The sequence below is a fragment of the Chinchilla lanigera genome, unplaced genomic scaffold, assembly GCF_000276665.1.
Source record: "Chinchilla lanigera isolate Chin_1 unplaced genomic scaffold, ChiLan1.0 scaffold00002, whole genome shotgun sequence".
In the NCBI taxonomy this organism is placed as follows: domain Eukaryota; kingdom Metazoa; phylum Chordata; class Mammalia; order Rodentia; family Chinchillidae; genus Chinchilla; species Chinchilla lanigera.
This window is the reverse complement of record NW_004955403.1, coordinates 40,015,406-40,027,441: the sequence shown is the minus strand read 5'-3', so window position 1 is coordinate 40,027,441 and position 12,036 is coordinate 40,015,406. Positions and strand designations below refer to the sequence as shown.

The 12,036-nt window shown below is 44.7% G+C and overlaps 1 protein-coding gene and 1 long non-coding RNA gene across 2 annotated transcripts in view; one reads left to right on the top strand and one right to left on the bottom strand.

The window, feature by feature from the left end:
* Klhl2 (kelch-like family member 2) overlaps positions 1-12,036 on the top strand; it is an 81,014-nt gene that overhangs the window by 67,412 nt on the left and 1,566 nt on the right. The window contains exons 8-13 of the mRNA XM_013513491.1: positions 13-130; positions 1,129-1,326; positions 1,848-1,949; positions 5,447-5,575; positions 6,196-6,336; positions 10,970-11,113. Coding sequence (XP_013368945.1) covers positions 13-130; positions 1,129-1,326; positions 1,848-1,949; positions 5,447-5,575; positions 6,196-6,336; positions 10,970-11,113 — 832 coding nt within the window. The remainder of the gene's footprint in view (positions 1-12; positions 131-1,128; positions 1,327-1,847; positions 1,950-5,446; positions 5,576-6,195; positions 6,337-10,969; positions 11,114-12,036) is intronic.
* LOC102011937 overlaps positions 8,321-12,036 on the bottom strand; it is a 9,807-nt gene continuing 6,091 nt past the window's right edge. Inside the window, exon 3 of the long non-coding RNA XR_259230.2 lies at positions 8,321-8,460. This is a non-coding gene — a long non-coding RNA (uncharacterized LOC102011937). The remainder of the gene's footprint in view (positions 8,461-12,036) is intronic.

Sequence of the window (12,036 nt, the reverse complement as noted above, 5' to 3'; positions counted from 1 at the left end):
CTGCCCTTCCAGCTGATGGTGGTGGTTGGGGGCCAAGCCCCAAAGGCCATCCGGAGTGTGGAGTGCTATGATTTCAAAGAAGAGCGGTGGCACCAGGTGGCAGAGTTGCCTTCCCGGAGGTGCAGGGCAGGTAAGCCTGATGCACCACAGCCGTCTCCTCACTGCTGGGTCTGTGAGAGCTTGTCTCCCAGGTCCTCTTTCATTCATTAGACAGATGTCTGTTAGAAAACCCAGATTGATTAGCTCTATAGTTAAATGGTGACTCGGGCCTCAGACAACTCAGGTAAGACAGTGATGTTCGTCTGCATCTTGAGATACCTTTCTGATTTTCTGATGGAAGCTGACGGAGTTGGCAGTTGGCTGTATATTATCCTTGTCACCTTTCCTGAAGTACTGAAAGGGGAATTCTTTAGCTTAGGACATCACTGCCACATGTGTGACTCAGCTGTAAGCCACAGTGACTTTCATGCAGGCATCCCGTTTACAAATAGCTGTTCAAACACGCTCGTATTTAGCGAAAACTAATCAGAAGAGGCAGTTGCAGATGCTCAGACTCCTGGCACTTGGATCCTAATTCCTGTCCTTAGCACAGCGGACTCAGTGTGGTGGAGCGGTGGGTCCTGCGGTGGGAGCGCTTGGGCAGTGCGCTGCGGAGACTGTTCCACACCAGCAGAGCGGGAGCTGCTTCCCTCTTTAGGGTTGTACAGGGCGGGAGTGTAAGCAGTGGAGCACTTGGCTAAGCCAACGTCTGATCGGCGCCAACAAGCGGGCAGACGCATTGACAGTATTTTATTTTGGTCTAGATGAGCTCTAACATTACTAGGTAGAGCTAGTAATGGCGTTTTTTTCCCCTCAGTGGTATTCTACCATTGAGCTACAGCCCTAGCTCCCTAGTTTTAATGGAACATTAAAATTTTAATTTTATGTTACTGTAACAGCTACAGTTCACTGGCTATGCACTTGTGATGCTATGTTCGTACAGATGAATAGCATTTTTAGGGCCTGCTCAGTCGGGATTCTCCTAAGACTGAGGGACCTGGGTAGCCGCCGGAGCCCACCAGAAGGCAGTCCTCGGGGGTGGGAGCAGCTGCTCACACAGTCACCGCCGGCGCTGCCTGCTCTTTGCAGGGATGGTCTATATGGCTGGGCTTGTTTTCGCTGTCGGTGGCTTTAACGGCTCACTAAGAGTTCGCACTGTGGATTCCTACGACCCCGTGAAGGACCAGTGGACCAGCGTGGCGAACATGCGGGATCGGAGGAGCACCTTGGGAGCTGCCGTGCTGAATGGCCTGTTATACGCGGTGGGCGGCTTTGATGGGAGCACAGGTAATTTCCCTTCTGTCCTGTCATCGCGTCTGTTACAGTAACACAGGGACCACACTGGTCGAATGGTGGCGCAGTCAGGCCCCATGGGAGGCACTTAGGCACACGTGTGTGCATGTGTGTGCGTGTGCCTGTCACAGGAGGTGGAGCCCAGAGACTCACACCAGTTAGGCAAGCGCTGGACCTCTGCGCTCCGTCCCCTGTCACACACTGGGTTTTTTGAGTCTTCAAATTGCAAGAATTTCTTTCAATGGTGTAAGAATGCTGAGTGCATAAATTTCTGTCTTCTGCATCAGTATCAGTCTTCTTCCCAAGTTCACAAAGCTGGTAAGGGATCGTAGCTTGGATAAGAGCCCTCCTGGGAAAGCAGCTGTTTGCGTTTATCGGGGAATGAACATGCTTGCATTTGTCCGTTTTCTTCTTTCAATTTTTTGAAATAACTGAACTACTTTGCCCTAATAATACCTGTGTGAAAAAACAACTATTTTAGAGGAGTAAATGAAGAGTGCTGTCCTTTATTCTAGGCCTGTCTTCTGTGGAAGCATATAACATAAAGTCCAACGAGTGGTTTCACGTAGCCCCGATGAACACGCGGAGGAGCAGCGTGGGCGTGGGTGTTGTCGGAGGTGGGTGTGGCCGGGGGCGTGGCCGGAGGGGGCGTGGCCGGAGGTGGGCGTTCCCGGGCACTGGTGGCTCCTGGCTTCTGGGGCATTGCTCTTTTTTTTTTCATGGCAGCGCTAGGTATTTTTTTTATTCTGTCAAAATAAACATTTTTACAGAATTTGTACACATCAACAAAAGAATTGCTGGTGCTTGACTAAAATTTTATAAATCATAAGTATACAAAATAAAACATTGAAATTACAGTTCAAGTAATTTTAATTTAATAAGCTGTTGTGTATTTAGGTGAAAACTAATTACGTGCAGTTGCATTACAAATTTTGAAATTGTAATGAAGCAAGTCACTTTTACCATGAAACTGGAACAGAACTATACTATCAATAGAATAATTCTTATTTCAGTTAAGTTCCAAAATATTTATTCTACCGGTGGAACTCAGAATGATTAACAAAAGAACATTTTGAGTTAACTCAGTATGCTAAGCTAAGTAGAAAAGCTAATCTCCAGTGCACCACTTAGCTGACAACTGTGTAGTAGTTTGAAAAGAGCTCTTCTCCTTGCCTGATGTCCCTCAGTGCAACAGGAACCACACATCGAAGTGGGCGTTGTTTGTCATAGGGTAGGCAATGTTTGGAAGATACTGCTTCAGTTATGTAGGGAAAACTGCAGGCACTTCAAATTCCTGGTAACAGAGATTAGCTGCTCTGTCATTTCAACAATTGTTGACATATTGCCCTACAGCCAGTGGATTATGAATTTCTGATGTTAGCCGTGTGGTAGCATTTATTTATTTATTTATTTTTATTTTAAAAAATAAAGAAGGAAAACATATTAGCAAACACATCCATTTACAAAATAGCACGAGAACAATACAAACAAAACAGAGTTACAGACAGAGTTGTAGGAAATTAACCATGGTTGTTGTATTACTGATATCTTCAAAGTGGTTTCTCAGGAAAACAAATAGAGACATACAAGATTGATCAAACAAGTAATCATTAACTGTTCCTTTCTGTAGAGTAATAGAAGACTGCAGTACAACTATGTTAGCTATCCTGCATTTGCATACTTACATAATTTCCCCTTCTTTCCCTTCTTGTTTCCCATACCCCAGTTGCCCTTTACTTTTGAGCATTTTCTTTTCATTTCACAATGTCTATCATACCTCCTAGTTTTTATTCACTGTTTCAGGTCTTACACTAGTGAGACAATACAATGCTTACACATGCAGGCCTGATTTATTTCACTTATGAGTATGGTCTCTAAATGTGACCATTTACCTGTAAAGCCCTCGAGATTATTTTTCTTTATAGCTGAGCAATATTCTGTTATATAAAAGTACCACAATTTTTTTATCCAATCCTCAGTGGATGGACATTTGGGTTGCTTCCACAGTTCAGCAATTACAAATTGTGCTGCTATGAACCTGGGTGTATATATATCGCTGTGATACGAGGTTTTCAGGCCCTGTGGGAAAATACCCAGAAGGGGAATAGCTGGGTTGAATGGGACCTCTAGACCTAGTGTGCCGAGGAATCTCCAGACTGATTTCACAGTGGCTTCAGCAGTCTGCATTCCCACCAGCGGTGCAGAAGAGTTCCTATTTCTGCACAGCCTCGCCAGCATTTGTTATTGGGTGATTTCTTAATGGTAGCATTCATTTTTAAAGGGCCAAGCCATTCTCTTCCACTGCAAGATCTGTACACAACTTTTGCTATTCCTTTGTCATTTCCATCAATGAGTGTTCCATCTAGGCATCTAAAAACAAATGGGTTTCCAGTGGACTGGAAAAAGACAGGCTCGTGCTTCTGATATATGGTACCTTGGGTTGTGGCTCAGGTTCAGTGCGATCCAGGGAACGATGCAATATTTGTAACGGCCCCAGCACTGCCACAGCCCCGCAGCTGGTGGCGGGCATGGCTGCCCATGGCCAGTTGGAGCACTGGTTTTATAGTCACCTGTATGTGAGACAGAGAGGCCTATATAAGATGATCCATTGCTCTTGATACAGTTGTTTGGGATAGAAATTAGGTGACATATGATGTCTCATAGCTGGAGAATGGTGTTTTTTTACATTTAATGGATGGGTTGCCATAGTTATTTATCTGCATCCTACTCTGTTCCCCCAACAGAATTTAAGGAAGGCTATAAATATTCTTTGGTGTGATTTTTTTTTTTTTTTTTAAAATACTGGCTTAGGCAAATATGTGGATTTCCTGCTGGGTATAATAGCGCATGCCTGTAATCCCAGCACTCTGGGAGGCTGAAGCAAGAAGATTGCTGTGAGTTCAAGGTCAGCCTGAACCAAGTAGGAGACGCTGTCTCAAAAAATAAAGAAACAGAAACAGAACACAGCTTTATTGATGTATAGTTCATATACAGTTTATACCTTTAGCACATACAGTTGCATGTGTGTCTATAACTACAATTAATTTCAGAACATTTTTAGTACCTCAGAAGAGCAGTCCTCCTTCCCTCACCTGTTCCCCCTCTCCGGCCTCCGCCCTCACTGATCGTCAGGGTGCAGATGTGCCGCTTGCAGACCTTCGAATAATCACTCAGTGTGAAATCACAGTGTGCGGTGCTTTGTTACTGGCCTCGCTCGTGCAGCACTGCGTTCTCAGTGTCGTTCACGCTGTAGCGTTTGTCAGTACTCTGTGTCTCCTTTGGCTTTGTTCCGTGAGACAGGGCCTGCTGTGTGATCCAGGCGGGCCTTGAACTCACTTTGTAACCCAAACTGGGCTTCAGCTCAAGATCTCCTGCCTCAGCCTCCTGTGCTGGGACACAGGCTTGCGCTGCCCTACCCAGCCGTACTTCATGCCCTTTTATTACGAAATAATATTTCATAGCATTCCAATAGTAACTCTTGATTTAACTTTTCTTCCAATTTATTAAGATTGTTTTGGGCGGGGCTGGGGATTTAGCTCGGTGGCAAAAGCGCCTGCCTGGCAAGCGCAAGGTTGTGAGTTCGGTTCCCGGTACCGGAGAAAAACCAAAAAAAAAAAAAAAAAAAAAAGATTGTTTTGATATTTGTTTCCAGGATGATGTTCCCTTTTCAGCTATTGTTATCTTGAGATTTAACAAATATATTTCCTGTTCTGTGGATCATATTATTGATTAAAACAAAATTAGCGTCATCCTAAGTAGCTTGCAGATCTTAATATGGTTTGATCACTCTCCTATCACTACTAGCCAGGGCCTCAATGTATTTTCTAACAATCTGAGCAGCTGGGCGTGGTGACACATGGCTGTAATCCCAGCACTCAGGAGGCAGAGGCAGGAGGATTGCTGTGAGTTCAAGGACAGTGTGGGTTACATAGTGAGTTCAAGGGCATCCTGCACTGCATAGTGGGACCCCTGTCTGAAAAAACGACGACAATGAAGAAGAATCTGGAACACTTTAAGGGGAAGCTCTGTTACCATGGAGGAAAATACATTAATGTTTTCATATATGGAAAAGCAGAATTTGTAACTTTGGCTTTCTCGGTGACTCCCCGCCCAGGGCTGCTCTACGCCGTTGGGGGCTACGACGGGGCGTCCCGCCAGTGCCTCAGCACCGTGGAGTGCTACAGCGCCACGGCCAACGAGTGGAGCTACATAGCGGAGATGAGCACCCGGCGCAGCGGAGCAGGTGAGTGCGGCCCCGCTGGCGAGCGGAGCTTGAAGACGCTGGGCAAGAACCGAGCGGGGAGGGACGCCCCGACCTCCCTTGGAGAGGCCGAGGAGGCAGGGGGCCTTCAGGCGCTGCTCCGCACTCGGAGTCACGCAGGCGGTGAGGCGTAGCACTTCGCCGTACTTCCGCAGAGTAAATTTTAATTTCTCAGTGCTTCATTAAAAGGCGTGTTTCCTTCATATAATGCTGGTTATTCTATTCAGTTATTTTGTTTTTACCATTTATTTAGGAACTCGCTTAATAATCAAGTCTTACATCCTTTCTTACAAACCTGTGTGCTCGAATGCCCTGCTTTACTTTCGTTGTGGAAGTCATTTTCAAAAGGATCACATTGAAGGACTTTCCCCCTCTGTTTTACTAACACATTATTTTTATTATTTAATATTCTCCTTTTTTAAGAATAGTTCTTACTAAGATCTTGGTCAGTTCTGTTCATTTCCATACTTTATGCTTTTATGTTCGTTTTATTATGAGTTAAAATTTCAAAAATTTTAGTTACAGGACCTTTGAATAAACCCTCATGTGCTCCACAGGCCTTATCCCTTTTCTCTGCTCACTTGGCTGGTTGTGTTTTGTAGGTGTCGGGGTGTTAAACAACTTACTATATGCTGTAGGAGGTCATGACGGCCCTTTAGTACGGAAGAGCGTTGAAGTCTACGATCCCGCCACAAACACGTGGAGACAGGTTGCAGACATGAACATGTGCAGGAGAAACGCAGGTAGCTACCTCCTCTGAGACCCCGGTGTCGATCTGAATTTTTAAGGACGTTTTCATTTTCGTCGTGTCACTGTGTATCTCCGTTGTTTGTGTTCTTCTACTCTGGGTTTCCTGATGGACTTCGAACTCTCCGAAGGCAGGAGCTTGTGCGGTGAGGCTGGAAGTGAATGCTTTCCAGAATATCTGAACCCACTAGACAACTTACTCTCACGCTAGCACCTCTGTTTTGGGATAAATGTGGAGGCAGACTACGTGTAGAGCCCTTTGTATTTGATGCTTGTGTTTATTCATTCTTTCCAGAACCAGTTTTGTTGTTTTTTTTTTTTTTTTTTTGTTTTTTCTCTGGTACCAGGAATCGAACTCACGACTTTGGGCTTGCCAGGCAGGCGCTTTTGCCGCTGAGCTAAATCCCCAGGCCCCAGAACCAGTTTTGAGTGTTCACTGAACATCACATACTAGAGAGTCCAGTTCTCAGGGAACTGGTTGGTTGGGTAAATATTTATGCCAGGCTTAAAAGTCAGGTGGTTATCTGAATGTGGAAGAGAACCCTGCAGAGGTAACCCTAAGTTAATACAGTTCAGAATTTCCAGAAAATGACAAAAAACTTAAAACAGTAACAAAAACAACAATTTTCAAAAAGCCAGGCAGGATGGCAGATGCCTATAATTTCAGCTGTTGGGGAGGTTAAGGCAGGAGGAGGCCAGCCTGAGCAACGTAATGAGACCCTGTCTTTAAAATGAACATATTAATAAGGGCTGGGGATGTAACTCAGTGGTGGGACACCCCTAGTGTTATAAAGAGAATATAAAGTGTATTATCTGTAATCCCCAATATTATAAAGATAATAATTTTCAGAACGCAGATGTCTTCAGGATAACAGAGAACTAACTGCGGTACATGTCACTTAATGACAGGGACAGGTTTTTGGTAAGTGCCTCGTGAGGCTGTTCTGTTGTTACGCAAACATCGTGAACTGCCTTAGCAGACCTGAACTGTTCTAGCTGTTACTCCACTTCACCTCTTAACACGGTAAACACCAAGCATCTAGAGGCCTCTGTCCCCGTTTACACAGCGCACTGTTGCACGGCAGCCTTCTGCAAGTAGGAGCATGTGATAAAGCGACCGTGGGAAGTGTAGTCTGGTAAACGCACAAACCAGCAACAGCGTTGTTTATTGTCACGTACCTGGATGTGCCGTCTTGTGCAAGCCTGTGTGCACCACCATCGCCACGTGCACATGCACCGTGAGCCGTGAGCTGAGCTTCGGTGTTAGCGTGACTACAGAAGCTTTCCAGCTCCACTACAGTCTGTAGGGACCGTCACTGTATGTGACCCACGGTTGACTAGAACTTGGACCCTGACTGTCCTTCAGAATCCGTGAAGGAAAATCCAAGTGGAAAACAGATTCAGGACAGCTGGATGGCTGTCTGCGAAGTTCTAGTCCTCTTCAAAATGCCATTACTTCCTGCCACTTCTCGTAGTCTAAGCTAAGTTCCTGATGAGCCTCTGACTCACCCTGTACTGTGGTTTGTTTTTGCAAGTGTACCCCTCCCCAGATGCTCTTAGGATTCTCTTTCAGTGTGGCTTCTAAGGGAGCCTTAAGTACATGGTTCTACAGGACTGTCAATAGCAGAGCAGAACTTAGAACTCTTTGGCCTCGTGCCTTATCCTGTCGGTTGTATTTGGTGACACCTCTCAGCAGGAAATAGTGTAGAACTCATGGTAGCACTTAAAGTCTGGGCCCTGAGTAGAATTAAGTGCCTGAATCCAGTTCGTAATGAATTAGCAAAACCAGGATGATACATACACATGCCTTCCCAGATTAGGAAACGTACAATTTGAACTTTCTTTGGTATCTTTAAAGATTGGAATGATTTTCTGTCTACATGTTTACTGTATTTTTTTTTTCTTATTCTTTTCCTTTTTTTTGTTTCTTTGAGACAGCGTCACTGTGTAGCCCAGGCTGGCCTCAGGCTGGCCTCAAACTTGTAATCCTCCTGTCTCAGCATTTTTTTTTTTTTCAAATCAAAATTAGCTTTTATTAGTCAGAACAAGAAGAAAACTTTGTGTGCAGAAAGCAGTCATTCTGCCTGGCAAGCGCGAGGTCGTGAGCTCAGTTCCTGGTACTGGAAAAAAACAAAAAAAGAAAGCAATCATTAATCCGCTTTTTAAAAAAATCAGTGAAAGTTTGATTTAGGAAAAAGACTTGTCCTTACTCTGTCAGAAAGTTGTTTCATACTTTGATTTGGAGAACAGTTCATTTAACTTTATTTGATAATCATGAGGAGGAGAGGAAAATATGAAAGTGTAGCTTTGGTTTGTTTTCTCTTTCCCAGTCAGTTAAATATATACATTCTATATTTTCTGTGCAAATAATGGAATTTGAACAGAAGTAAATAATGGAATTTACTTCTATAATTTAAAGGTACAGTATAATCCTACTGAACACATTTTTATGTAGCTAATAGTGTTTGATTATTTATTTACTTATTTAGTCTTTTTGAGACAGGGTCTCACTATGCAGCTCAGGTTGGCCTTGAGCTCACTTTGTAGCCTAGGCTGGTCTCGAACTTGCAATGATCCTCCTGCCTCATGCTCCCGAGTGCTGGGATTACAGGCGGGCGCCACCATGCCTGGCAAAATAGTGTTTTTAAAGTAGCCCACATCCCATATTTCTGGTAATCTGAAACGAACTTCTGATGAGAGACGTCCGGTCGTGTGTTTCTGATGTCCTCGCGTGGAGCCCTCCGCGCACCCACCCTGAAAGCTGGGAAGGAGGGAGGCGTGCGGCTCAGTTTTAGGAGAGGGATGGTGGGGAGACGGTGTGTGTTTGAATTAGCAAGAAGCTTACACGTCATATTTCAAAAGTTTTCATAAGTGTGGTGAATTGTGACATGAGAGTGGAAGACAGTGAAAAATTATGACATCAAGAATGAAGGAAAGATGCCAGGGATCTAGCTCGGCGGCACAGTGCCTGCCTGTTAAGCAAAAGGTCCTGAGTTCGATTGCTGCACCAAAAAAAAAAAACAAATGAAGGAAAATGTGAATGAGATTGCAAGCAGCTGACAGTCCTTATCAACCTGTAATAGGTTTTCATTCCTACTTGTGACAAAGCAACCCGACAGAGCCGTCTAACACGGAAGGGCAGGGCGTCATTTTGGCACAGTGCTTGGGCTCCCATCTGCCTCAGAGGACTCTGGTGTTGTGAGTTTGCGAATTAGTGAGCTGACATCTTTTGATATGTTCAGAAGTGTGGAGACCAGCCTCCTCTTCCGCAGCGGGATGCTCCTGCATCTCTGGCCCCTCCTGGATGTCACTGGGGAGCTCTGCAGTGACGCACAGCCACACACTCTTCCCCCCTCGCAGCAAGGCCCCTGGAATGGCATTTGTCGCTCACCGGCCTGTGCGGTCTCCAGTGAGCTAGAATAGGGACTTGCGTACAGCTGCACCCCTGCGGAGCGCGGGTGGCAGCGTTACTGTGTTTGGTTCTTACTTTTGGGCATCGGAACTGCTTTAAACTGGTACGTGTTTGCTCTCTATGCCAAGACTGGGTAGGAAGGCAGTGGAGTTTGAGTGAAATAGGGTCCACGCTTTTGGGTGCACTTTTAAGTGCTGTGTAGAAGTTTGGGCTCATTAATTTGTTAAAAGTATGCGAGTATCCGTTAGTTAGGTCAGCAGAACCCCTACAGCACTGTGGACACGAGTGTGTGAGCAGCACCCTTCGGGATTCTTCGATGCCCTCGGTTACAATTCAATTCAGGACATTACGTATACTTTAAACAAAATTAAATTGAAATAAAGAGCTTTCGGAAGGTGTTTGCCTTTTGATTCAGCAGTTTTCTTTCTAAAAATCTATACTGAGAATTAATTGCACATTCAAAAAAATGATGACTAGGGAGTCTTTGTTCATTGCATTGTTGGCAAAAGCAAAGACCCTGAAAATAAACAGGTATCATCAGTACAAAAGAATAAATCATTAAGGTGTTGCACACAGGATACATGGCGTGCTGCGCAGCCCAAGGCTGTGAAGGTGAATATTTATGAACTCAGGGACGTATCCAAGGTGTATTGTCTGTCGGGGCGGGTATTCAATAGCACATGTAATATTAACTACTTTGAGGTAAAGAATGAAGTGTCTACGTTCACAGAGAAGTTAGGCGTGTTAGAGATCAAAATTTCCATGGTCTTCTGTAAGTTTTTTTAATTTTTTCAAAAAATGGGAGTTATTCTAGATATCAAATAATATTGCTCTCTTAAAGGAGATAAAATAACTGATCACTGAACATAAAACTCAGTATTAAAAATGTATTTTAACTTCTGTGAATATATCCTTTCCGAAGGATTCCCTGAGAAAGCCGCCTTTGACCTTTAATTTTCTATTTCTTTAATAAAATGAAAATCAGAACAGTTTCTAACCTACGAAGTAAGGTGCCTGTTAGTGTAAATGAACCGGTGCAGCGAGTGCACGGATGGCCGGCAGCAGGCGCTGGCGAGCGGAGCGGAGACCCCCGCACGCAGAGGCGTCCTTCCCGCGTCCCGCGAGAGGGCTGTTCGGTCTGCCCGCGCCGCACGTCGCAGGCTGTCCCCGTGCAGCCAAGGCTTTGAACACTTGTTCTCTGTCCGCATCCTTCCCAGGAGTTTGTGCAGTTAATGGCCTGCTGTATGTCGTCGGAGGGGATGACGGTTCCTGTAACTTGGCGTCGGTAGAATATTATAACCCAACAACAGATAAATGGACAGTGGTATCCTCGTGTATGAGCACAGGGAGAAGCTATGCAGGTGAGTTGTCTCCTTTTCTTAGTCTTTTATTCCAAAAAACGGCATCATTAGTAATAAGGTTTTTGTTATAAAAGGAAAATATTTTCTCAAAGTGTACTTTATATCTTATTATTAAAGTTATTTACCTTAGATGTGTACATTCTAAAATAAAGCACTTGGATCCTTGCTCATTCTCTAGTCCTTCGCAGTTACAGTCCCAAATCTGCACCACACGGAGTCCTGTGAGGCACGCCGCCCCGCGTGGCCAGGCTTTAGTTCTGCCACTCCCATGCCACGATCCAAGGGACAGTGTCGTCCTGAGGTGTGGACCGATTTTCTTTCTTCAGCTTCCCATTGAATTAGAAAAGAACAACTTTTGGGGCTGGGGATTTAGCTCAGCGGCAAAAGCGCCTGCCTGGCAAGCGCAAGGTCGTGAGTTCGGTAAAATAGATATAAAGATGAGGCTTTACTGTTCTGCAGTGTCGGTATTTGTAAGTATTAGAATGTTTCTGTAACAAAATTGGCCTTAACAATGAAGAAAAACTTTATATTAATTAATCCTGCATGATGCTTATGCTTCTAAGGTAACACTTCAGAGAACTATGTTCAGAGAACTGTGTAGAGCAGCATCCCAGAATAGCACGGCCTGTTATTAGACACATGTTGATTCCCTTCCCATCTTCACGATAATGAACTTGTCTATTGCCCACCTCTCAAATTCCTCCTGCCGCTTTGAATACTAAGGGAATTTGGTATTTTCTGAGGAAAGTTATTTCCCACCAGTTGTAATTATAGAGAGCAAAGACTAGTTCTGGATTTAATAATCCTGGCTCATAACTAAATAGAAGCCAGGCGTAGTGGCACACACCTATAATCCCAGCACTTGGGAGGCTGAGGCAGGAGGATCGCTGCGAGTTCGAGGCCAGCCTGGGCTACAAAATGAG